This window comes from Pseudorasbora parva, chromosome 7 (genome assembly GCF_024679245.1).
Source record: "Pseudorasbora parva isolate DD20220531a chromosome 7, ASM2467924v1, whole genome shotgun sequence".
NCBI lineage: Eukaryota > Metazoa > Chordata > Actinopteri > Cypriniformes > Gobionidae > Pseudorasbora > Pseudorasbora parva.
Genome location: NC_090178.1, coordinates 4,146,067 through 4,171,932, shown reverse-complemented (window position 1 = coordinate 4,171,932; position 25,866 = coordinate 4,146,067). Strand labels below are relative to the sequence as shown.

The 25,866-nt window shown below is 42.1% G+C and overlaps 2 protein-coding genes across 2 annotated transcripts in view; one reads left to right on the top strand and one right to left on the bottom strand.

Annotated features, from left to right (window-relative positions):
* The window catches only part of usf2l (upstream transcription factor 2, c-fos interacting-like), a 68,041-nt gene extending 53,083 nt beyond the window's left edge, over nucleotides 1–14,958 (bottom strand). The window contains exons 1-6 of the mRNA XM_067447805.1: nucleotides 14,870–14,958; nucleotides 14,573–14,598; nucleotides 14,408–14,437; nucleotides 14,003–14,061; nucleotides 4,348–4,510; nucleotides 2,446–2,533 (exon numbers count right to left, since the gene is read on the bottom strand). Coding sequence (XP_067303906.1) covers nucleotides 2,446–2,533; nucleotides 4,348–4,510; nucleotides 14,003–14,061; nucleotides 14,408–14,437; nucleotides 14,573–14,598; nucleotides 14,870–14,958 — 455 coding nt within the window. The remainder of the gene's footprint in view (nucleotides 1–2,445; nucleotides 2,534–4,347; nucleotides 4,511–14,002; nucleotides 14,062–14,407; nucleotides 14,438–14,572; nucleotides 14,599–14,869) is intronic.
* A 3,202-nt stretch (nucleotides 14,959–18,160) lies between these two features.
* etfb (electron transfer flavoprotein subunit beta) lies at nucleotides 18,161–25,866 on the top strand. The gene is made up of 7 exons (XM_067447802.1): nucleotides 18,161–18,316; nucleotides 19,999–20,157; nucleotides 22,426–22,584; nucleotides 22,679–22,741; nucleotides 23,541–23,699; nucleotides 24,575–24,764; nucleotides 25,358–25,866. The coding sequence occupies exons 1-6, from the start codon at nucleotides 18,263–18,265 to the stop codon at nucleotides 24,743–24,745; spliced, it is 765 nt and encodes a 254-aa protein (XP_067303903.1). The 5' UTR covers nucleotides 18,161–18,262; the 3' UTR covers nucleotides 24,746–24,764; nucleotides 25,358–25,866.

Genomic DNA, 25,866 nt, shown 5'->3' with positions numbered 1-25,866 from the left:
TTGCTGTTAGAGCATAAATAATACCTGTAACATTATAAAGCTCAAAGTTCAATGCCAAGCGAGATATTTTATTTAACAGAAGTTCCCTTTCAAAGCCTACAGAGAACGGCCGGTTTGGACTACACCGCTGCACTTCCTGCTTTAATGACGTCACTAGAACCGTTTGCTGACTAACCCTCCGCGCACAAGAACACACAAAATAGGGGGCGTGGTCTTGTTGCTCCCCCACGGGGAGAAGAACGCACATTCAGTGCTTGCATCTATCCTTTATGGTAAGAGGCGGGACCTTTCCAGGCAAAGTGCGCGTTACGTGTTTCTGAAGGAGGGTCTTCATAGAACAAGGAAATCATCAGGCCGTTTTTAGGACAGAGGAAACAACGCTGTACAGATAAGTCAATTGTGTGAAAAATACAGTTTTTTTACACGCGAAACATGAACTCATGTTATATTGCACACTGTAAACATAATCGCACAGGCGTGTGCAGGAAATGGGCTACAGGTGCCGCATTCCCCAGGTCAAGACACTTTTGGGCTACAGAGAAGCAGCACTGGACTGTTGCTCAGTGGTCCAAAGTACTTTTTTCGGATGAAAGCAAATTTTGCATGTCATTCAGAAATCAATAATAATAATAATAATAATAGATTTTATTTATAATGCACTTTTTATTCCGAAGAATCTCAAAGTGCAACAAAGGGGGGGGGGGGGGGGGGGGGGTGGAATAACAACAAAAAATGAATAACAAGTAAAAATATAGAATACTACAAACAATCAACCAACACAGAAAACAGAACAGAAACAGAGCTGATGGTGGACAGAAAACAGCTGATAGTGGAAGTCTCTGTTAGCTCCGCAGCACACTGTGGTCCAGTCCATGTTTCAGATTTCTCCCAGCGGCAGTGTCCCGATGACATCGCCGAGGCACGACAGCTGAAGACCAGATGATGGGTCTTCTTCATGATGATTCAAACGATGGGGATCGCTGCAGCACCATGCAGGAGGCAGAACATTCCTCCGGGCACTTCTGTGGACACACCGGGGCCGGCGCAGATGTCGCTCCACGGTCGCAATGCAGGACGGAACAGCGGCGCAGCCGAGAAGCAGAACATCCCAACATCATGCCGGACGCCGACGACGAGAGCCCGGATGACGCTAGCCCGGTCCAAACTTCAGCCACCATGCAGCTTAAGCCCAAGGGAGACCACCAGTGAGCACCCGCGGCGAGAAACATCAAATGTCCTCCAAACCAGAAACCAACCGCAGCAATTCAAACGTAAACATCAGAGAAGCGGTGGAAAACGGCGAAACGACGAACAACGACCTCTCAGTGGCTGCCAGCAATCAGCAACAGTCCCAATTGTAGCTCTGACTGTTAGACTAGTCACAAACATAAGGAAATAAAATAAAATGTAAATCTAATAGTACATTAACATGATTTGTTGTGGGTGGAGAAGCGGCGAACAGACAACGCCAGCGTCCTCTCCCCCACGTTGCCTAGCCAAAATCAAGGTGCCAGAGTCTGGAGGAAGACTGTGTCAAGTACCCACAGTCAAGTGCAAGTGCTTCCATCTGCTGAAAAGCTTTATGGAGATGAAGATTTGGTTTTTCAGCACGACCTGGCACCTGCTCACAGTGCCAAAACCACTGGTAAATGGTTTACTGACCATGGTATTACTGTGCTCAACTCTCCTGACCTGAACCCCATAGAGAATCTGTGGGATATTGTGAAGAGAAAGTTGAGACGCGAGACCCAACACTCTGGATGAGCTTAAGGCCGCTATCGAAGCATCCTGGGCCTCCAGAACACCTCAGCAGCACCTGCTGATCGCCTCCATGCCACGCCGCATTGAAGCAGCCATTTCTGCAAAAGGATTCCCCACCAAGTATTGAGTGCATAACTGAACATAATTATTTGAAGGTTGACTTTTTTTTGTATTAAAAACACTTTTCTTTTATTGGTCACCTGGTTCTGCAAGTGATTCCAAAGATTATATCTGCCTTTATCGTTATAGATGGTGTGAACTCTGCTATTCATTAATGTTGAAACCCTTAAGACCTTCGTTCATCTTCGGTACACAAATAAAGATATTTTTGATGAAATCTGAGAATCTAAACAGCAGTGAAGACATAAAAGTTTTCTCGTCACTTCATAACATTAAGCTTAAATATTTAGACCTTGAAAGGTCTTAAATTTCTCTCTATAAAGGGTCAGAGAGCTCTCAGATTTCATTAGAAAAATCTTCATTTATGCTGTTAAGATGAACAAAGGTCTTCCAGTTTTGTAACACCATGAGGGAGAGGAATTAATGACAGAATTGACATTTTTGGGTGAACTAACCCTTTAATGGACACCTGTGGCATGCTGTCAGTAAGGTAGTAAATGCAAATTAAGATTTTTGTAGACTGAGGGACAATCCTATGAGCTTAAAAACATAACACTTACTTACACAGTGTACGTATGTGTGCGTGGAGCTATAGTCCGCTGAGAGGCAGAATGCAGAGCATCTGAAGGAGTCATCATCACGTAGAACTGACCTAAACGAGAGAGACGACAGATGTTGTATTGCCGCACATACTAAATTCAAATCTATTTTAAATTTATGTAAGGGATAATCCATGGAGAGCTGTGCATTAAACGATTATAATGCACGATGTGGAGGCAAAGAACCGCCCGATACGAAGTGATTAAACTGACGTGGAACCATCTGTGCATTAAACAGTTTCATCCAGCCAATCAGAATTGAGTATTCAGACTGTTAATTCAAAATGTATTGTATGATTATGCAGCGTTTGTAATTCACAACCAAGGCGATAGACAGAATGACTACAATATTATTTATATTCATATAACATACATAATGAATAATTCTATTATAAAATTTTATATATATATATATATATATATATATATATATATATATATATATATATATATGCACGCATATATTAATAATAATAATAATATTAATAATTGTCATTATTATATACACTACCAGTAAAAAACAACAAAGAATAATTGAAATGTTTTCAATTTTTGTGAAATAACTTTCATAAGCCTACCAAGAATGTATTTATTTGATCAAAACTGTGCAAGCAGTAAAAACAATAACATTTTGAAATATTAACATTTAAAAGAATATATATTTTAATTATTCCTGTAATTAAAGCTGAATTTATCATCATTACTCCAGTCTTCAGTGTCACATGATCCTTCACTAATCATTCATATGAGGATTTGCTGCTCAAGAAACATTATTATCATGAACAATATTATATAGGAAAATGTGATGCACTACCAAAAAAATATGTCGGTAAGGTAAGAAAAATTAAGAAAGTAATATTTTATTTCAGCAAGGACACATTTATCATAAAACATGTATAATGTTCCAAAGGATGCTGTTCGTTGACCTTCCTATTCAAATAACCCTGACATTTTTAATTAACTAAATATTTCCCAGATAAAAAAATGAGTTAAAGCACCATTCATTCATTCATTCATTCATTATCAAATTATTTAAAACAAATCAATAAGAGGTTTGGTTAGCTTGGAAATCTAGACGCACCCTAGCGGCAGCAAATTATTCTGCCCGCAAGTGTCGTCTAGGAACTCTCAATACCCTTCCTCACAATCTGGTCTGGCCAATCACGTCGTGTATAGAGTCGGTGGGCGGGGCCATAATGACGACGGCCGAGTTGCGTTTACGTGCTTCTAGTAAACACAGAAACTGGCGAACGGCGGTCTTTCGAATCAGCTTTGACCGCGACTCTGGAAGACTTGGAGTTAAGCTTTTCTCTGAGAAAAGAACAAAGAACGGCACTGAAGTCATTCTTAAAAAGGGAAGATGTGTTCTGAGTTTTGCTGGCCGGATACGGCGAATGTTTAATCTATCATCGATTTCACCTACGTTGCTCTGGTTGGTGTAGCGCTATCCTATCGCGTGCAGAGGGAGTTTGAAAGACGACCGTTTATCCGCCCCTCAGATTGAGCTGTCAATGGTGAGTTTCCAGACCAAACATCTTGATGTGGGTCTGGCTTGTCTAAGGTTTGGTATCATCACATGGATATTTCAGACTCTTAAGCACCAGACAGCATGAACTGTGTTTAAAATCGTGGTGAAATGCATAACAACCATAACAACACACCTTAAATTAAAAAAACAGTAAACTAATCAACTACATTACATTCTGATCATTAATAGTTAGAACCATTCTTCCACTTTCCATGGTTTTTGAGCACTTCCTCTAATTGAAGTGAAATGACTGTAACAATCAGTACATGTAACTACTCCATCTAAGTTGCATGTGATTCTATATGTGTGTGTGGTGGCAGATCTAAATCGTGTGCGTACCTGCCGCGTGTGTGAATGTGTGGTCAGCTGCTGTCTGCATGGACATGGCCGTGGCGGTTCCCTCGCTCACAGAGGATGCTGGGAAATATACACATCGTGCCTCCTCTCCGTCATCTTCTCCAGCAGGACCGCCTCCAGTACTGAAAGAGTTTTGAATTACTGTCTGGGAGAAAACAGGCGTAAAACATTTCACAATGCATAAACCTTAAAGGGATAGTTCATCCAAAGATGAAAATACATTTGAACAGACCAGTGGCGGAACTAGACTTTTATACATGCAGTTGGCCAAGGCTACTTTTTTGTTTTAATTGTTTTGACTGAAGTAACAATTAAGGGATAGTTCACTCAAAAATGAGCCTGTGATGTTTATCTGCTGACCCCCAGGGCCTCAGAGATGTAGGTGTGTGTGGCAAGGGGGGCGTGGTTCAGCGAGGTCTGCAGCGGGAGAGAGAGCCGCGGGACGAGCGGTAAGTGAGTGGGTTGGAAGCAGATTAATAACACCTGTCTCTCGTTCCAGTAATGAGCGCGGAGAGGGGATAAAACCTAGGTGGAACCGGAGATCCAGGAGAGAGAGAGGGACTGCTGACGCGACACACACACACACTCACGGACATTGAGTTGTGAGACACGATGACCCGGAAGCGGAACGTTTAACCGGAACCCGGAAGTGACTGAGAGAGATACACACGGGCAATAGCCGTGTGAAGAGACTGAGTTTTTGTTCTAATAAAGAGAAGCGTCAGCAGTCAAACCGACCCCCTTGTCCTCTTCCTTCCTTACACAAACGAACTTTATCACACTGGTGCCGAAACCCGGGAAGGAAGTAGGACAGCGCCGCCGCCATGACAACGCCCTCCGCCTCGCCATTTGCGGACATCATCACCTCCCTCGCGGTCCTCCACCAAGACCAACATCAGGCAATGCTGGACCTGCGGGCGGACCAGGAGCGCCGCTTCGAGGCGATTGTCCGCGGCCAGCAAGAGGACCGCGAGCGGTTCCGGAGCTGGATGGATTGGGAGGTTCGCGCCGAAGCCGCCGGGCGGGCTAGCGCATCGGTCCACATGCCCCTCCACAAGATGGGGCCAGAGGACGATCCGGAGGCCTTCATAGACCTCTTCCAGAAGACCGCGGAGGCCTCCGGCTGGCCCCGGGCACAGTGGCCGGTGCGCCTCATTCCATTACTAACAGGAGAAGCCCAGGCGGCCGCCCAACATCTGCCGGTAGCGAACCTCCTGAAGTACGAGGATCTAAAAAGGGCCATCCTACAGAGGGTCGGTCGGACCCCGGAGCAACACCGCCAGAGGTTCCGCTCCCTGGAATGGGGCGAGGCCGGCCGACCCTTCGCTATGGCCCAACAGCTCCGGGACTCGTGCCGCAGATGGCTCTTGGCCGGCGGAAGCGACGTGGACCATACCATCGATCTGGTGGTGCTGGAGCAATTCATCACTTGGCTCCCAAGAAAGACCGCCGAGTGGGTCCAGTGCCACCGGCCCACGTCGCTGGAGACGGCCATCCAGCTGGCGGAGGACCACCTGGTGGCGTGCCCGGGGGTCGGCGAGCCCTCACTAACTTCTCACTCTCTCTCTCCCCCCTCTGTCTCTCCCTCTCGCCCTGTCCCTCTCCCCAGGTCCCGTCCTCCAGGCCCTCCTCGCGTTCCCCCCAGAGGTCGGGGTGGGATGGGCCCAGGACCGTCCGGGAGTTCGCGGGCTCCGCCCAGGGGGGCGGGGCCGCTGGGGGCGGGTGGTGATAATGGCTCCGGTTGCACACCCTCCCCGCGCTCATTTTCCAACCCACTCCCCGCCGCAGGGGTGGCGGGTAAGCCTGGGCTGGCCTGCTGGCGGTGCGGTGATCCGGATCATTTTGTGGACCGATGTCCGAGGATGGACATCGGGACAATGATCCGGATCCCGGACGTCCAGCGGACCACCCCCGATCAAGCAGGAGAGTACCAAATTCCTGTAAGTATCAAGGGGGGTACATATCAGGCCTTGGTGGATTCAGGATGTAACCAAACCTCGATCCATCAAAGCCTGATGCAGCCTGGGGCATTGGATACAAGCCGCATGGTTAAGGTGCGGTGTGTGCACGGGGATGTGGTGGAATATCCGGTTGTCCCAGTCACGATACAGTTTAGGGGGAAAAAGCATAGTGTTGAGGTGGCGGTTAGTCCCCACCTCCGGCATCCGCTAATTCTGGGGACGAATTGGCCCGCCTTTTCGGCATTATTGGGGTCGTTATGCGCGGATGCCGCTTGGGAAAACAAGGCTAGGAACGGGGCGGTGCGAGTGCAGGTTGGCGAGACTGATACGGGACCCTTGGGAACAGCTTCAGAGGAACCGAGCGGGGTCGAGAGACTGATTCTCTCGGACCGCGATGACTTCCCTCTGGAGCAGTCTCAAGATGAGACCCTAAAACATGCATTTCAGCAGGTCCGCTCTATCGACGGTCAGTCTCTCCAACCCGCGTTGCCCGTCACGTATCCTTATTTTGCCATAATTAAGGATCGGTTGTATCGAGTGACCCAAGACACTCAGACAAAAGTGGATACAACCCAGTTATTAGTACCAAAGAGCCGCCGGGAAATGCTTTTCCAGGCGGCTCACTCGAACCCGATGGCGGGCCACCTGGGGCAGGCGGCCACACTGAATCGCTTAATGACCCGATTTTTTTGGCCAGGCATTCATGACAATGTGCGCAGGTGGTGCGCGTCTTGCCCTGAATGTCAGTTGGTGAATCCACTGGCCGCCCCAAAAGCGCCATTGCGCCCCCTTCCATTAATGCAGGTCCCCTTCGAGAGAATTGCGATGGACCTCATCGGGCCATTGGAGCGATCCGCACGCGGACATCGTTTTGCGTTAGTCATCGTGGACTACGCAACACGATATCCGGAGGCAGTGGCTCTCCGCAACATCTCCGCGAAGAGTGTTGCGGACGCACTGTTTCGTCTGATCTCCCGAGTGGGGATTCCGAAAGAAATCCTCACTGATCAAGGCACGGCGTTTATGTCACGCACGATGAGCGAACTCTACGGATTATTGGGCATTAAATCCATTCGAACAAGCGTCTATCACCCACAAACGGACGGCTTGGTCGAACGATTTAATCGCACTCTTAAATCCATGATCCGTAAGTTCGTACAGGAAGACGCCAAAAATTGGGATCGGTGGTTAGAACCCCTCTTATTTGCCGTGCGGGAGGTTCCACAAGCCTCCACGGGGTTTTCCCCCTTCGAGCTTCTCTACGGACGACAGCCACGGGGGGTGCTGGACGTCCTACGAGAAACTTGGGAGGAGGGACCTTCTTTGGCCAAAAACGAAATTCAGTACGTCATGGACTTGCGAACAAAACTCCACACCTTGGGGCGGCTATCTAGGGAGAATTTGTTGCAAGCCCAGGACCGCCAGAGCCGGTCATATAACAGGGGTACAAAACTACGCAAATTCACACCGGGAGAGAAAGTGCTCGTTCTACTCCCTACGTCGAGCTCAAAATTAATGTCAAAGTGGCAGGGGCCGTTTGAGGTCGCACGACAGATAGGAGAGCTCGATTATGAAGTGATACGATCCGATAGGAACGGGGCACGTCAAATATACCACCTCAACCTGCTAAAAAAATGGAATGAGGTGGAATCAGTGTTGTTGGCAACGGTGATCGGGGGAGAGGATGATCTCGGGCCAGAGGCGAGCATTAAAGCGCAATCAGTCGCGCTGGCCCCTGGGGGAGATCACCTCTCACCGTTACAACTCTCTGATTTATCAAAATTGCAGGCGGAGTTCGCTGACGTGTTCTCGCCCCTACCGGGACGTACCGACTTGATTCAGCACCATATCGAGACCGAGCCGGGCGTGGTAGTTCGCAGCCGGCCGTATCGCTTGCCTGAACATAAGAAAAAAGTAGTTCAGGAAGAATTAGGCGCAATGCTCGACATGGGAGTAATCGAGGAGTCCAACAGTGACTGGGCGAGCCCGATAGTTTTGGTCCCCAAAACAGACGGCTCGGTCAGGTTCTGTGTGGACTACCGCAAGGTGAACGCTGTGTCGAAATTCGACGCGTATCCAATGCCGCGGGTTGACGAGTTGCTTGATCGGTTAGGCACGGCTCGATTTTATTCGACACTGGACTTAACAAAGGGCTATTGGCAGATCCCCTTGTCTCCATTGTCCAAAGAAAAGACAGCTTTCACCACGCCGTTTGGATTACACCAATTTGTCACGCTTCCTTTCGGCTTGTTCGGAGCGCCCGCAACCTTCCAGCGACTCATGGATAGGATTTTGCGCCCCCATGCTGCGTATGCTGCTGCGTACCTGGATGACATAGTGATTTATAGTCACGATTGGCAGCGGCATATGCAGCATGTGAGGGCGGTCCTGAGGTCGCTGAGGGGAGCGGGGCTCACGGCCAACCCAAAGAAGTGTGCGATTGGGCGGGTGGAAGTAAGGTATCTGGGCTTCCACTTGGGTCATGGTCAGGTGCGTCCCCAAATTGATAAGACTGCCGCAATTGCAACCTGTCCGAGGCCCAAGACCAAAAAGGAGGTAAGACAGTTTTTGGGGCTGGCGGGATATTATAGACGGTTTATACCAAATTATTCGGACCTCACCAGCCCTTTGACTGATCTTACTAGAAAGGGGCTACCAGATACGGTCCAGTGGACGGAGCCGTGTCAACAGGCTTTTACCCAAGTGAAGGCTGCTCTATGTGGCGGGCCGCTTTTACACTCCCCTGACTTTTCTCTCCCTTTCTTGTTGCAGACTGACGCGTCGGACAGGGGGCTGGGCGCAGTCCTGGCCCAGGAGGTGGAGGGGGGAGAGCGGCCGGTGCTGTACATTAGCCGTAAGCTCTCCAAGAGGGAAGCTAAGTACAGCACCATAGAGAAGGAGTGTTTGGCCATCAGATGGGCCGTTCTCACTCTCCGCTATTACCTCCTGGGGCGGGAGTTCACCCTCTGTTCGGACCACGCTCCTCTCCAATGGCTCCACCGCATGAAGGATACCAACGCGCGGATCACCCGTTGGTATCTAGCTCTTCAGCCGTTTAAATTCAAGGTGGTCCACAGGCCGGGTGCTCAGATGGCTGTGGCCGATTTCCTCTCCAGAAATGGGGGGGGGGGGGGCTGCAGGCCGGACGGCTCCCCGGCCTGAGTCGGGCGGTGGGGGTATGTGGCAAGGGGGGCGTGGTTCAGCGAGGTCTGCAGCGGGAGAGAGAGCCGCGGGACGAGCGGTAAGTGAGTGGGTTGGAAGCAGATTAATAACACCTGTCTCTCGTTCCAGTAATGAGCGCGGAGAGGGGATAAAACCTAGGTGGAACCGGAGATCCAGGAGAGAGAGAGGGACTGCTGACGCGACACACACACACACTCACGGACATTGAGTTGTGAGACACGATGACCCGGAAGCGGAACGTTTAACCGGAACCCGGAAGTGACTGAGAGAGATACACACGGGCAATAGCCGTGTGAAGAGACTGAGTTTTTGTTCTAATAAAGAGAAGCGTCAGCAGTCAAACCGACCCCCTTGTCCTCTTCCTTCCTTACACAAACGAACTTTATCACAGTGTGTTTGTTTCTTCAGGAGAACACAAATGAAGATTTTTAACTCAGCCGTTGCTCGTATAATGCATGTCAATGGGGTGTAATTCTATGAGAGTGAAAAACACACAGACATACGAATCCATATTAAACCCTACGGCTCGTGGAGACACATTGATGTCTTAAGACACCAAACGATCGGTTTCTGAGAGAAACAGAAAAGTATTTATGGTATTTTTTTACCTCATATCAGACAAATCTCATCTAGTATTCCCAGCGCCATTACTTCTGTAGAATAATCTGGTCAATATCACGGTGCGATCATATATATATATATATATATATATATATATATATATATATATAGAGAGAGAGAGAGAGAGAGAGAGAGAGAGAGAGAGAGAGAGAGAGAGAGAGAGAGAGAGAGAGAGAGAGAGAGAGTTTCCTCATAAGAGCCTGCGTGGATCGGTCGATTGAGGCTTCTATGTAAATATACCTATGATCGCGCCGGTATTTTGACCTTCTTCGACGGAAGCCGCGGGGTTTAATATGTATGTCACAGAGGGCCCGATTTTAACGATCTGAGCACATGGTCTGAAACACACGGCGTAGGTACACTTAGGGCGTGTCTGAATCCACTTTTGCTAGTTTAACGACTGAAAAAAACAGTCGCCGTGCCAGGTGCAGGGTCGTCCCTATTCATGGGTGTGTTTTATGTGGAACGTGCAATAAACCAATTAGTCTCATCTCACTTTCCCTTTAAAAGCCAGTTGTGCTCACACCATGACAGATTCAATACACTACAAAAAATGCTCTTCTTATTTAGTTTTTTTTTCTTGTTTCCAGTCCAAATATCTAACTATTCTTAAATCAAGATGCATTTACTAGATAAGTAAAATGACATGATTCATAAGTTAAACAAAGACAAAACTGAAATCACTACATTTGGAAACAAAGATGAAATTCTCAAGGTGAACGCATATCTTGAGGTGAAAGGTCTGATAACAAAAAATCAAGTCAGGAATCTTGGTGTGATTTTGGAGTCCGACCTGAGTTTTAGTAGTCATGTCAAAGCAATTACTAAATCAGCATACTATCATCTGAAAAATATTGCAAGAATTAGATGCTTTGTCTCCAGGCAAGACTTAGAGAAACTGGTTCATGCTTTCATCACCAGTAGGGTGGACTATTGTAATGGCCTTCTCACTGGCCTTCCTAAAAAGACCATTAGACAGCTGCAGCTCATACAGAACGCTGAGCAGAAGCAGAAAATATGACCATATCACACCAGTCCTCAGGTCTTTACACTGGCTTCCAGTTACATTTAGGATCGATTTTAAAGTACTATTACTTGTTTATAAATCACTCAATGAGCTAGGACCTCAATACATCGCAGATATGCTGATTAAATACAAACCCAACAGATCACTCAGATCAGCATGATCAAGTCAGTTAGAAATACCAAGAGTTCACTCAAAGCAAGGAGAGTCTGCCTTTAGCTATTATGGCAGCCGTAGTTGGAACCAGCTTCCTGAACAGATCAGATGTGCTCCAACAGTAGCCACATTCAAATCCAGACTGAAAACACATCTGTACAGCTGTGCATTTACTGAATGAGCTCTGAGCGCTGTACGTCCGACTGATTGCACCTTATCTTATCTATGCATCATTTTTTTAAATCTTTTTATAACTGATTTAGTTTTCATTTTTTAGCCCTATTTTAATTCCTTTCTATGTAAAGCACTTTGAATTGCCATTGTGTATGAAATGTGCTATATAAATAAACTTGCCTTGCCTTGCCTTGATTTTTTTTCTTGTTTTCTGGGTAAAAAAATCAAAATGAAGTGAGTTTTTGCTTAAAACAGGCACAACAAAATGACCTGCCAATAGGGTGAGAAGAATAATCTTATTTCTGTTTGGGACGAAAACAAGAAACAAGATTCTTTTTCTCACCCCATTGGCAGATCATTTTGCCTGTTTTAAGCAAAAACTCACTTCATTTTGATTTTATTTTCAACAAAACAAGAAAAAATATCTTATGTCATTTTACTTACATAGTAAATGCAGAAGAGCATTTATAAATGTATATAATATATAAATTAAGAAGAGCATTTTTTTGTAGTGTATTTACATGGAGCGGAAAGACTGAACACTTCTCCAGAGAGGAATCCTTTTATTTTTAATATTTGGCATGTTTGTGTGCTCCTGTGCATCCCTGTGTGTGTAATAATCAGAGTGTGCAGGCATTGTACACCCACCTATAGGTGCACCTATATGGACAGACCCAACAGTTGGGTTTATCAATACAATTTGACCCAAATTTGGGTTGAAACAACTGGTACTGCAGGTGTCTCCCCCCTCCCCCTCCCCCTGACTCAAGGTTGCCAGATTGGCTGCAGGATCAGCAGGAACGTTTGTAGATCTCTAGCTGTGGTAACTAGAGCAGATCTGGCAACCCGGATGCCTAAACACTACTGACTTCGATATTGGTCGATTGATGGAGGGCGGAGCTTCAGGCAAAAACACAACACGTCAACATCAACATCAGTTGAGGGCCTCAACAACAACTTTAGAATGACAATATCCTGGCCGGACTACTGTTGTCAGTGAGAGAAGTATTTGAAATTAACATGATTTTTTAATGTCTAGTGGCATAATTATCAGGGCCATTTTATGATTCATTGAAATACATTACTGTGTAATCGATATAATCATTATTTGAAGCAGCATGTTACTTTATTTTGATCACTTCCAAAGACATCAGTGTTTATATCCGAACTATAAACTTTTAATTATATTATGATATGATATCCGAACTGTAAACTTTTAATTATATTATTAATTATATTATATATTAATTAATGATACTGAGTGGTTGATAAGAGTGTTTGTGAATTTGTGTAATACTATACATGATTTCGGTGTGATTTTGTCATAATAATAGACACAGTAGAATGTCATTTACGAATAAGATTGTGTGGGTGTTTGAATCAAGATGGCCATCTTTTAACTATCGTGCAGCTCTACTAAACATACTAAAATTAGAGTATGCAATTTGATATTGTACTGCATTCAAAAGTTGTAAATGTATATATATATATTAGATTAGATTTAGTCATTTTAGTGCTTATTTTATTTCAATTAGTTGCAATGGAAACATTCTATTCTACTCTCATTTTGTTTATTTGTATTTTTTTACACTTGCACAATATAAAAATTCCCATCAAATTCAGCCCCTAAAATAAGGAACAAGCATTCAAATGACAAACACTGTTAAAACGATACTTTAGCTGATATTGTACCACAAGATATGATGTGATTAAATTATCGCAATATCTCAACATCCCAAAAACAAGAGAGTCTGAAGCTTTTTGCTGACCTAAAATGCAAGGAAAATGTCTAAAGTGTTCATGGGAGAGTTTCCAGCATCCCCTGTCTGAATTCTCCATTCATCCGTTTAATAATCATCCCTCCAGTCCTTGCAGAGAGCTGTGCATGATCTAATTTAAAAGGTCTAGAACGACACAGTTGTTCACTGAAAGAATACACATTTGTAAATGCCCCTTAATAGCACCCCCCCCCCCCCCAAAAAATCATGTCATGTGACCTGCCTACTGACTGACATGTGACACAGGCCCAGTGCCAATCCCAGTGAGAGATTAGAATCACATGACTGCTCCTGCAAATAGGAGAAACTCAAGAAAACGAAAATAAAGTTTATTTTACATTAAATTCTCATTCCCGATGTTATTCCCATTATTCTCAAGGGCTGTATAAAAGTATAAAAAATACTTTAATACATAAGTTCTATTATGTGTTTTTAATGTTTTTTAATCAGCAAGCATAAATTAAATACTATCACCAATTTTTTGTATTCTTTTTTTTTTTTTTTTTTTTTTGCATTAAAGTAATGAAATATACATTTTGGGGTAAAATGACACAAAAAAAGAAAAATGACAACAAAAAAAGAGTTTATGAGTTTCCCACTAAGAGAGACAAAATGACAAAAATCATCCAGCCATGAACTATGTCACACAGCTAGTCAAAGTCTTTGGCATAGACATCGGTTTAATCTTCCTCTCAAAACGCTTGACTATAATAATATGATTTATCTATGGCGACACTCACCTGTCCTCCAGTGTTTTCTGTGTGAAACTGATAGTGAACGTTGCCATCCACTGCCACACCTGCAACAACAAAACACAGCAGACATGTAACATGATGATTTAATAAAGCTCATACACATTCAAATAATTTGAGGTTATATTATGTATCATTAATAGTACTAATAAGTCTCTCAGTAAATATGACAAAACAACATGTTCACGTTTTAGATGTATTATAGCATATCATACTGCTGAAACTGCTAAATCGTATGTCAACTACCCAGAACTAAAGCAAATATCTTGGAAAGGAAGTAGAACATCAGGAAAAGAGAGTACCCGTCACAAATAAAGCATGCATCATGGAACAAATGTCTTGATCAATTACAAAAAGCATCATGTGATGAACACGACTTAATGACAGACGTACCTTCAGCTATTTGTACAACTGTCTTTTCTTAAGACAGTTGTACAACTGTTCTTATTTGTTACCACTGTTTTAATTAATTTCTATGTAAAGCACTTTGAATTGCCATTGGGTATGAAATGTGCTATACAAATAAACTTGCCTTGCCTTGCCTTGCCTTGCCTTCTTGATTTTTGTGACTGTAGATCTTGTTCCTGTGACATAAAAGTACATGATGACCCTGAAAGCCAGCTTTTTTACAATCACAAACTGTTTAACTTCTCAGATGTTGGTCTCTGTAAATAAATGCAAAACTATGGACCAGCAGTATAGTGTGTATACCCAACTGCAGAAGATGCACAATCAAATTACATTATTAAAGATATAATTTCTACACAAACTTACAGTGTGTTCCTGTATGCATGGCACATTTGTCATAGCTCTTTCTGTGTGTGAATGTGAGCCGCTGGCAGTGTAAAGCATTACCTGGGTGAAGAGTGTGAGCTGAGCTGCAGCTGATCCATCAGAGCTCGGACTCTCTCACAGCTGATCACGGGAACAAACACTCCAGTCATGTGAGATTCTTCTTCTTTCTCTTCGGAGGATTAATGGCAGCATTACTGCCACCAACTGGAGTGTGTAAATGAAATATATTATATTAAAATATGTATGCATGTATGTGTGTGTGTGTGTATATATATATATATATATATATATATATATATATATATATATATATATATATATATATATATATATATATATATATATATATATATATATATATATATATATATATATACAGGGAGTGCAGAATTATTAGGCAAATGAGTATTTTGACCACATCATCCTCGTTATGCATGTTGTCTTACTCCAAGCTGTATAGGCTGGAAAGCCTACTACCAATTAAGCATATTAGGTGATGTGCATCTCTGTAATGAGAAGGGGTGTGGTCTAATGACATCAACACCATATATCAGGTGTGCATAATTATTAGGCAACTTCCTTTCCTTTGGCAAAATGGGTCAAAAGAAGGACTTGACAGGCTCAGAAAAGTCAGAAATAGTGAGATATATTGCAGAGGGATGCAGCAGTCTTAAAATAGCCAAGCTTCTGAAGCGTGATCATCGAACAATCAAGCGTTTCATTCAAAATAGTCAACAGGGTCGCAAGAAGCGTGTGGAAAAACCAAGGCGCAAAATAACTGCCCGTGAACTGAGAAAAGTCAAGCGTGCAGCTGCCAAGATGCCACTTGCCACCAGTTTGGCCATATTTCAGAGCTGCAACATCACTGGAGTGCCCAAAAGCACAAGGTGTGCAATACTCAGAGACATGGCCACGGTAAGAAAGGCAGAAAGTCGACCACCACTGAACAAGACACACAAGCTGAAAGCTAATGATATGGCCTCCTTGTTCACCTGATCTGAACCCCATTGAGAACCTGTGGTCCATCATCAAATGTGCGATTTACAGGGAGGGAAAACAGTACACCTCTCTGAACAGTGTCTGGGAGGCTGTGGTTGCTGCTGCACGCAATGTTGATGGTGAACAGATCAAAACACTGACAGAATCCATGGATGGCAGGCTTTTGAGTGTCCTTGCAAAGAAAGGTGGCTATATTGGTCACTGATTTGTTTTTGTTTGGTTTTTGAATGTCAGAAATGTGTATTTGTGAATGTTGAGATGTTATATTGGTTTCACTGGTAAAAATAAATAACTGAAATGGGTATAAATTTGTTTTTTGTTAAGTTGCCTAATAATTATGCACAGTAATAGTCACCTGCACACACAGATATCCCCCTAAAATAGCTAAAACTAAAACTTCCAAAAATATTCAGCTTTGATGTTAATGAGTTGTTTGTGTTCATGGAGAACATGGTTGTTGTTCAATAATAAAATGAATCCTCAAAAATACAACTTGCCTAATAATTCTGCACTCCCTGTATATATATATATATATATACATTACACTTTTAAGAAGTCTCTTTTCCTCATTAAGCCTCCATTTATTTGATTAAAAATACAGCAAAAACAGTAATATTGTGAAATATGTCAATATACATCAATCAGGCATAACATTATAGCAGGTGAAGTGAATAACACTGATTATCTCTTCATCTGTTAGTGGGTGGGATATATTAGGAAGCAAATTCACTTTTTTTCCCTCCAAGTTGATGTGTTAAAAGCCGGAAAAATGGGCAAGCGTAAGGATTTGAGTGAGTTTGTCAAGGGCCAAATTGTGATGGCTAGATGACTGGGTCAGAGCATCTCCAAAACTGCAGCTCTTGTGGGCTGTTCCCGGTCTGCAGTGGTCAGTATCTATCAAAAGTGCTCCAAGGAAGGAACAGTGGAGAACCGGCCACAGGGTCATGGGCGGCCAAGGCTCAGTGATGCACGGTGGGAGCGAAGGCTGGCCCGTGTGGTCCGATCAAACAGACGTGCTACTGGAGCTCAAACTGCTCCAGAAGTTAATGCTGGTTCTGATAGAAAGCTGTCAGAATACACAAAGCAGCTCAGTTTGTTGCGTATATGGGGCGGCAAAGCCGCTGACCAGTCAGAGTGCCCATGCTGACCCCTGACCCCGCCAAAAGCACCAACAGTGGCACATGAGCATCAGAACTGGACCACAGATGGAAGAAGGTGGCCTGGTCTGAGGAAACACATTTTTTTTTACATCACATGAATGGCCGGGTGTGTGTGTGTGGCTTACCTGGGGAACACATGGCATCAGGATGCACTATGGGAAGAAGGCGAGCCGGCGGAGGCAGTGTGATGCTTTGGGCAATGTTCTGCTGGGAAACCTTGGGTCCTCCATCCATGTGGATGTTACTTTGACACACACCACCTACCTAAGCATTGTTGCAGACCATGTGCAGCCTTTCATGGAAACGGTATTCCTGGTGGCTCTTCCACCAGGATAATGCACCTGACACAATGCAAAAATGGTTCAGGAATGTTTTTTGAGGAGCACAACAACAAGTTTGAGGTGTTGACCTGGCCTCTAAATTCCCCAGATCTCAATCCAATCGAGCATCTGTGGGATGTGCTGAGCAAAATAAGTCTGTATAAGTCTGATTCAAGGAGGCCCCAACTCTCAACTTACAGGACTTAAATGATCTGCTGCTAAAATCTTGGTGCCAGATACCACAGCACGTCTACAGGGGTCTAGTGGAGTCCATACCTCGACCGGTCAGGGTTGTTTTGGCAGCAAAAGTGGGACCAACACAATATTAACACAATATACACACAAACTTTTTTGTTATATATGTGATTAGTCGTTTTGACAGTACACTTATAATTATAAACAACTTGATAAGAAATCTACATGTGTGTTAATTAAACTCGCCTACAATCAAAATACTATTACACAAAAATGTAACCCTTTTACATAAAAAAAAATAAGGGCACTGTGGTAACTTTTGACTTAAGTCTTTAGAATTGTTCCTTGTGACCAGCAGATGTCCTCCTTTCGAGTGCTTGAGAAAACAGTTTGTCAATATAAATCAGTTTCTAAGTCTTAAAAAGACTCCGTTTCTCTCACCACTTGTTGTAATCATTTTGTTAAATATTGATCGAGGTCTAGATATGCTGCGTTTAATCACAACAATCACACGACCTTTAACCTACTTATGAAGGAACAAATTTTAAGTCTGTTTCAGTCAGGTTTCAGTCAGACAGAGCGCTCGAGCGCAAGAGCACACGGAGTCGCTGATTGGCCACAGCTCTGCTTTTGATTGGCAGCTCCCTGATCTGAGCAGTTCGATTGGCTCACAGAATGGGCGTTCGCTAAACCCCGCCCCAAATGGTGTCACTCCACTACCGCTCCGGCTGGATCCTTCTGCTGAAGTTCATGCCCGGTGTCAAACAGCAAGATCCACGATGAGCGCCCGGGTTCTGGTCGGAGTTAAACGGGTCATTGATTATGCTGTCAAGGTATACATCCGATAAAACTCACGCTAATGCTTTTAATTATGAATAAACACGGTGTTGTCCTTCTTTGGACTATTTCTGTCACGGAAAAGAGCTGAACATAGGCCAGTTGTTCTGTCGAATGAGAATCGTTTTGTAAACAGGGTTGTTTGACGAAGGTCAGCGTTATTAATATTGTTGTCTTAAATAATATCTGATAAAACTCCTTACAATTATGGCCGTGGGATCATAATAATGAGCTATTTTATTCCACAATCACCTGCCCAGCTGTAGTTTTATAAACATGCACGTTTCGTTACATAATACATATGAAAGTGTAAAAAGTAAAATAAAATACGTATCTTTTAATGTGATAATGTAGGGAAAATGTTTTATATTTAATTTTGATTTCGTTAAAGTTAATATTATTAATGTCCCTTGTCAAAACTCGTGGGTTACCATTATAGACATATTTATTTTTATTTCCATCTGTTGTCTATATACATATGCACATTATATATGCACTTGCTCAGTTTTATATTTAATATGTGAGAATTGCTTCATTTATCAGATACTTTTATCTAAAGTTATTTGTTTAATTACTTAAAATATAGGGGAAGAATGGACAGACTTGTGAGTTTATCTGTATACAGAATTTATATGAACATTCATTACAAAATATTATAAGAAAACTGAAAACAAAAGTTGATTTTTTTTTTACATCAACAAAGTTATTTTCACTCAATTAGTAACATTTTGTTTAATAAACTATGCAGATCTACATTTGCAAAAATGTGCGAAAATGTATGTCATCTTTAATTTCAGATCTGAATGAAATATCAGCTGTGAACATCTATATTTTTGACTCAATCAAACTGCCTTTTGTGTAAATTAATAAATAAATAAACCATTTTAGTAAATAAAATAAAACCTATATATATAATATACATATATATATATATATATATATACACACACACACACACACACACACACACACACACACACACACACACACACACACACACACAAATCATGTATAGTTGCAGTTAAAGTGTTTTAAAGTATCTGTGGTTTTCTATAAGAAATAATAGCATTTTGAAAAAATTTCTAAATACTTAATTTCTGGTTTAGTCTGTAATCTTTGGTCTTGTGACCTTTTGTTTTGCCCATTATCAAGTAATCAGATAACAAATGAGTTGCCCTGTTGTAATTTATTGATTTGTCAGATCATATTGATCAGGTTGGTTATCAAATGTCCCAAATCTGTGTCATTGTGATCATTTCCAATCAGATTGTTCAGTGTCAAATGTTGTTTGGTGTAATTTGACATCATGAAACCGCTGATCTGACTCGACCCTATAGGGATATTGATCCGGAAGTGTGTGGCCTCCATACTGCTAATATCAGCTGTGTCGTCTGCATGCTGTGGATTATTAAACAGCCTCCATGGTTTCAAAATCTGTGTCCTTCATGCCACCCTTGGCATAGTATGAGCACAGGTCATTTGAGGTCAAACACGTTGCCTCTTACCGTGAATGTTTTTGGACAGCCTCCAGTTCAGCCTTGTGAAAGTCGCCGTCTTGATCCAGCAGTGTTGTTATAAATGATAATGAGCTGACCTAGATAAAAGCTCATATGATGGCTTTGTGTTTTTTGTTCACACTCTCACACCACTGTCTCTGTGTTTTTGTGTCCGACCTCAGATCCGAGTCAAGCCGGACCACACAGGAGTGGTTACAGACGGCGTCAAGCATTCGATGAACCCGTTCTGTGAGATTGCGGTGGAGGAGGCCGTCAGACTCAAGGAGAAGAAGCTTGTTAAGGAGATTGTGGCCGTCAGCTGTGGCCCTCAGCAGGTTCAGGTAAGAAATACACTAGTTCTTCTGACACTTTTCCCCGGTTAAGCTCACCTATTTACTTAATACCTGAATGAATCAATCATTTGAACCAATCGAATGAATGACTCATTTAGACTTTTACTGCCACCTACTGGCAGGGAGTTTAGAGTATCATTCCATTCAAACGTAAGTTCATATTTTAGGGATAGTTTCCCAACAACCTCATGTTATTTCAAACCTGTATGACTTTATTTATGCATCTGAATAATTTCCAATTCAGAGGCAGCTTCTCAAAACAACAACTTGGCCTTTGTAGCCTAAGAGTGTGTGTAATAATTTCTATGTTGAATTAAATAAAATATTTTTTGTAATGTCTATTTGATGCTTTTCTCATTTAACACAAATTAATGAATTTAAATGATTTTTTGGTGTAATTTGTTAGCCAAATTTGATGTGCAGTTAATCTGCTATTAATTGATTGCCAGATGTAATAAATTAGATTGAAATATTTTAGTTGCATGACATGCCGTGTGTGTGTGTGTGTGTGTGTGTGTGTGTGTGTGTGTGTGTGTGTGTGTGTGTGTGTGTGTGTGGGGTAGGCTGCATTTATTTGATCAAAGATACAGTAAATATTGTGAAATATTAAAATGTAAATCAGCCGTTTTCTATGTGAATATATAGTAAAATGTCATTTATTTGGATAATAGCGTCTGCTAAATGCATAAATGTAAATGTCCTCCTGTGATCAAAGCTAAATTTATAATCATTACTCCAGTTTTCAGTGTCACATGATCCTTTATGCTGATTTATTGCATTTCTTTAGCCTGACGTGGTCATACTCAATTCTAGTCAGAATATGAGTCTGATGCTCCATTGGGCTGTGATTATGAGGCGTGTTTCAACTGAACCAGGAAAAACATCAATTGGACAGACCTACAACCAATCAGAGCAACGAAGGGACGCATAACGTTACTTGTCAAATGTCAACAGAGCTCAACTGCACTATGATGCCAAGTCCGCGTTTTTTCCGCGGGTTCTTTTCTATGTCAGCGGGTTGAAGCGACTATTATGTGATATATAGACCCTGGAGTGTGAATTTTAGCAGGCAACCTTGCCAAAATAACACACATTTTACTCCCCAAACGCCATTATTTCACCGGAGAACCCCCTTAGTAGTTGCCGTGTTTTGTTGTAAAAACTTGGCAACCCTGTCTGCACACGCGCTGAAATCAGGCTGGAATACACAATCTTTACCAGTGTTGTAAAATAATTGAATGATACACAGAGTACTTACCCAACATGATCATCATTTCTGAGAGAAATTGTGATGGTGAATGCAGATACGAACAAGCTCTCCGTTTAGGATTCAAAAAAATATAATCCAAGTCCCTTTAATGACGTGATGATTACGTTACTGTTGATCATCTGTCTGTCATCGTCTAAAGCCCGCCCTGATGATTTCATTGGTCTGAACAGTTTCTGTTCGGGGATAATTACTCCTCTATGGAGCGAGGCCAGACCGAACCGCCTGATCTAAACATTTTGTGGGCGGGGCTAAGTTCGGCTGGCATCCAGGCTAGCATTTCTTATTATTATTGATGTTGAAAAAAAAATGTTCTGCTTAATATTTTTGTGGAAACAATGGTACACCACCATTCAAAAGATTGAGGCAAGTAATATATTTTTTAAATAAATGAATTGATACTTTTATTCTGCAAGGATGTGTTAAATTGATCAAAAGTGAATGTTACAAAAGATTGTATTTCAAATAAATGCTGTTTTTAACTTTCTATTCATCAAAAAATCCTGAAAAAAATGTATCACGTTTTCCACAAAAATAATTAAGCGGCATAAACTGTTTTCAGCATTGATAATAATAAGAACCGTTATTACTAATTGAGCACAAATCCTCATATGCTCATGATTAGTGAAGGATCATGTGACACTAAAGACTGGAGTAATGATGTTAAATTCAGCATTGATCACAGGAATAAATTACACTTTACTATATATTCACATAGAAATATTGTAATATTTAACAATATTACTGTATTTTTTTTATCAAATGAATGCAGCCTTTGGGAGTATAGGAGAGTTCTTGTATATATATATATATATATATATATTAGTTTAATTCAAACTATTTATTATACATATTTTGATAACGTAGTTCCAACTTGACAACTAAAATGTTAAGAGTTTCATGTGTTTATGTTTTTTACTACATGAGGAAAGAATATTAAATCCCAGTTATTAATTTCTGGGTGTGTTCCATTAATATCCGTGTTGCAGGAGACGATCCGGACCGCTCTCGCCATGGGTGCGGACCGAGGCATTCATGTGGAGGTGTCTGGAAAGGACTACGACACGCTTGGTCCGCTCCAGGTCTCCAAGATTATGGCTGCTCTGGCTAAGAAAGAGGAAGCCGATCTGATTATTCTGGGTAAACAGGTAGCTGACGGTTAATTATTGTACAATGTTGTACAACAAATCACTGGATATTCATCAGTTGATTTCATGATATCGTGTGATGTTCCTCTTTTAGGCCATAGATGATGACTGCAATCAAACTGGACAGATGACCGCAGCCTTGTTGGACTGGCCACAGGTTTGTTAGATAAGGAAAGCATCACTATTACCGTGGATTTGAACCATAGACCGTTAAAACATATGGACGACTCGACATCATCCGTTTCCGCTTGCCAGAGTTGAAGCTTTCAGGCGGCCTGCACGGCGTTGACATCTTGGGACAGAGTCTGCGCAGTAGAGAGCAGGAAGTAGAGCAGAAAGTACAGTCACGATATCAAAAGCCCATCCACACTCTCACAGATGCAGAACAATGAATTATGTTGGTGTGAAATAAACAGTTATGGAAATGTAGAAATTAAAGCTAAAGCTCCAATCTGCTCCCAAAAACCCCCAAAAAAGTCTGTCAGTGCCTCAGTGACAACGTCACTCAGAGAAGCCGTCAGTCTCAGCTGTCAATCATGACGTCACAAACCCCGTTTTTATAGCATCAAATAACTAACTAAAGCTAAACTTATTTTAAAAACGAACACTTGAAATGAAATCAGCGTGATGGTAACTGCCTTCAGTGACATAAACTAACTTGGGGGGGGGGGGGGGGGTGTATTTGAAGTGAAATTTTATTGTTTTGGTTGCCTCGCGTCCATTAGAAAACACAGAGGGGTGGCTATACTGGGACCGGTCACGGGGGGCGATCGAGGCACGAAAGCTTCAGTAAATGAGAGGGAGACTGCAGGCTTGATTTGAACACACTAGACTCATGGGGGTGGTTTTAGCATGGGCAGCATTCTTCAGAAAATGTACAAACTGAATGCCCGTCACATTTCTTTCAGGACTGAGTGTTATCAATAATTCCCCCCAATAATTCTGTCATTTTCTAGGGAACTTTTGCATCTGAGGTGACCTTCGAAGGAGGCAAGTTGAAGGTGGTGAGAGAAATTGATGGTGGATTGGAGACCATTACGATCAATATGCCAGCCGTGGTGACCGCCGACCTCCGTCTCAACACTCCCAGATATGCCACGCTGCCCAACATCATGGTACAGTATTGCAACACTGCAGGCCCATAGGGATTAAAGTACATTTTTTGCAGTAGCAATACCAAGATCATGGATTCATGCATGAGTGGATCAAATGCTTACTTTGAAAACCGTCTGCTAAATGCAGGTTTGTCAATCTGTACACTGCTGGTTAAAAGTTTGGAATTAAAATATGTCTAAGTAAGACTAAAATAAGTTTCTTCTGCTTACCAAGACTAAATTTACTTGATCAAAAATTCTGAAATATGATTACAAATTAAAATAATTGTTTTCTATGTGAATATATAGTAAAGTGTAATTTATTCCTGTGATCAAAGCTGAATTTATCATCATTACTCCAGTCTTCAGAGTCACATGATCCTTCAGAAGTCATATTAATGTGCTAATATTTTAATCTTTCACAGTATTGCTGTTTTTTTATTAATTTTATTGAATAAATGCAGCCTTGGTGAGTATAAGATTCCTTTTTTTAAATAGAAAAACTAAATCTATATTTATATATAAACTATAAGATGTTTTAGTGATCTGTCATTGGTTTAGCTGGATTTTTGTGCTATATGTTCACGATTCAATGCAAGCATAATCTAATTTTCTAAGGAGAATTAGCATTTTCAAATCACAAATTCCCTCCAGATTTTCAGATGTAAAAGCACTTTTTAATTTTAATTGATTAAATTCTGTGGTTAACAGTAAATTGACGACGAAACTTAATTTTTCAAACCCCTTTAAATGGCAAGCTACACAGCATTACAGGCAAATATCAGTCATTTCGTAAAAGAAACCTTGACCAACATTAGTGGAAATCATGGCAGAAAACATTCTGCAAAAGCGTACCATATGACATGCATTAGTTTTATTTGGTTGTGCCTCCGTAGAAAGCGAAGAAAAAGAAGATTGCAAATGTGAAGCCTGCGGACCTAGGAGTGGATGTGAGCTCACGGCTGGAGGTGCTCAATGTGGACGAACCTGCTCAGAGACTAGCTGGAGTAAAAGTGGAGACGGTCGCGGATCTGGTGGGAAAACTCAAAGAGGCTGGAAGAATATAGATGCAGACTAACACTGAAGGTAAGGATATTATTATATGACATTTAGTTACCTATTTCTCAAACATGTTTTGCACAAATAAATAATAAATTAAACGGTAAGACTTTAAAACTGTTTGTTAACTTCTGTTAAATTACATGGCTCTTGATTGCTTGATTCTGATTGGTTGACGAGCATTAAGGTGTGCTATTATTTTCCAAAGTAGTTCCAGTAGGTTTTGACATATCACTCCACCAAATGATTTAATTTATATCAAATGTCTTTTCAACAGCAAAAGAACCAAAACCCACAGCGACCCTGACCAAGAAAAGAAATATATTAAACAATAGGATAAAAACCACACATTATTTCCATGTTTTTCACACAAAACACTGTGTCATTATCTATTGAAAGCACATGCGCTCTTTCTCCCACACAAATGCACACAAACACGCAGATGAACTAGTAACTGTATGATTTTCCAGCCATTTTGCCTATTGCTCATTGTTGCATTTGGTCTGATGCTCCCAGCCATGATGGCATGACTTATCGTTCCTTCTTTGTGCTTGACCCCTTAATGCCTACATGCAGCTGTATTTCATATTGTATTTTGTCTTTTTTATTGTTTTCTGTAGGTCTTTCATAACTGCTGATGGAGCAAACTGTTAACCGAACCTTGAGGCCAGTAAAGTCTGCATCGGCCAGTCACAAATCCAGACCAGACCTGTGTAGTTTATAGTATCTGTGTTACTGACTCTTCTGTTCATGTGGATGCTGAGAGACACTGATCCATCAATGCCCATGCGTCCCAGCGAGGGCTCACCTGTTCTTCTATGCATTTAAAGAAAGAGTACATCAATATCTAGGGAACACTTTTGAATGCACTAATAAGCCATTATGGTTGTTGTTTTTTGTCCCTCAGAATCATATCTGGACGCACTTTGTCTGTGCTTCCTGTCATTTTATTGTGTCATGAAAAACCAGCCTTAGAGTTTATTGATGTTTAAAGTGCAGCATCATTTTTAGCCGGACAGTGTCTCTCAGCAAAGAAAGAGTAAATCACATTACCACAAGCGCCTCATAAATGAGTCCTGATTGTACAGTATCATTTGATGACAATAAAAAGTTGTCTTTTTCATATGCA

Excerpts from the sequence above, each read along its gene's own strand:
- etfb (XM_067447802.1), top strand. The coding sequence starts at position 18,263 with ATGAGCGCCCGGGTTCTGGTCGGAGTTAAACGGGTCATTGATTATGCT. Across the intron at positions 18,317-19,998 it reads TCATTGATTATGCTGTCAAG|ATCCGAGTCAAGCCGGACCA; the intron begins GTATACATCCGA and ends GTCCGACCTCAG. Across the intron at positions 20,158-22,425 it reads GTGGCCCTCAGCAGGTTCAG|GAGACGATCCGGACCGCTCT; the intron begins GTAAGAAATACA and ends TCCGTGTTGCAG.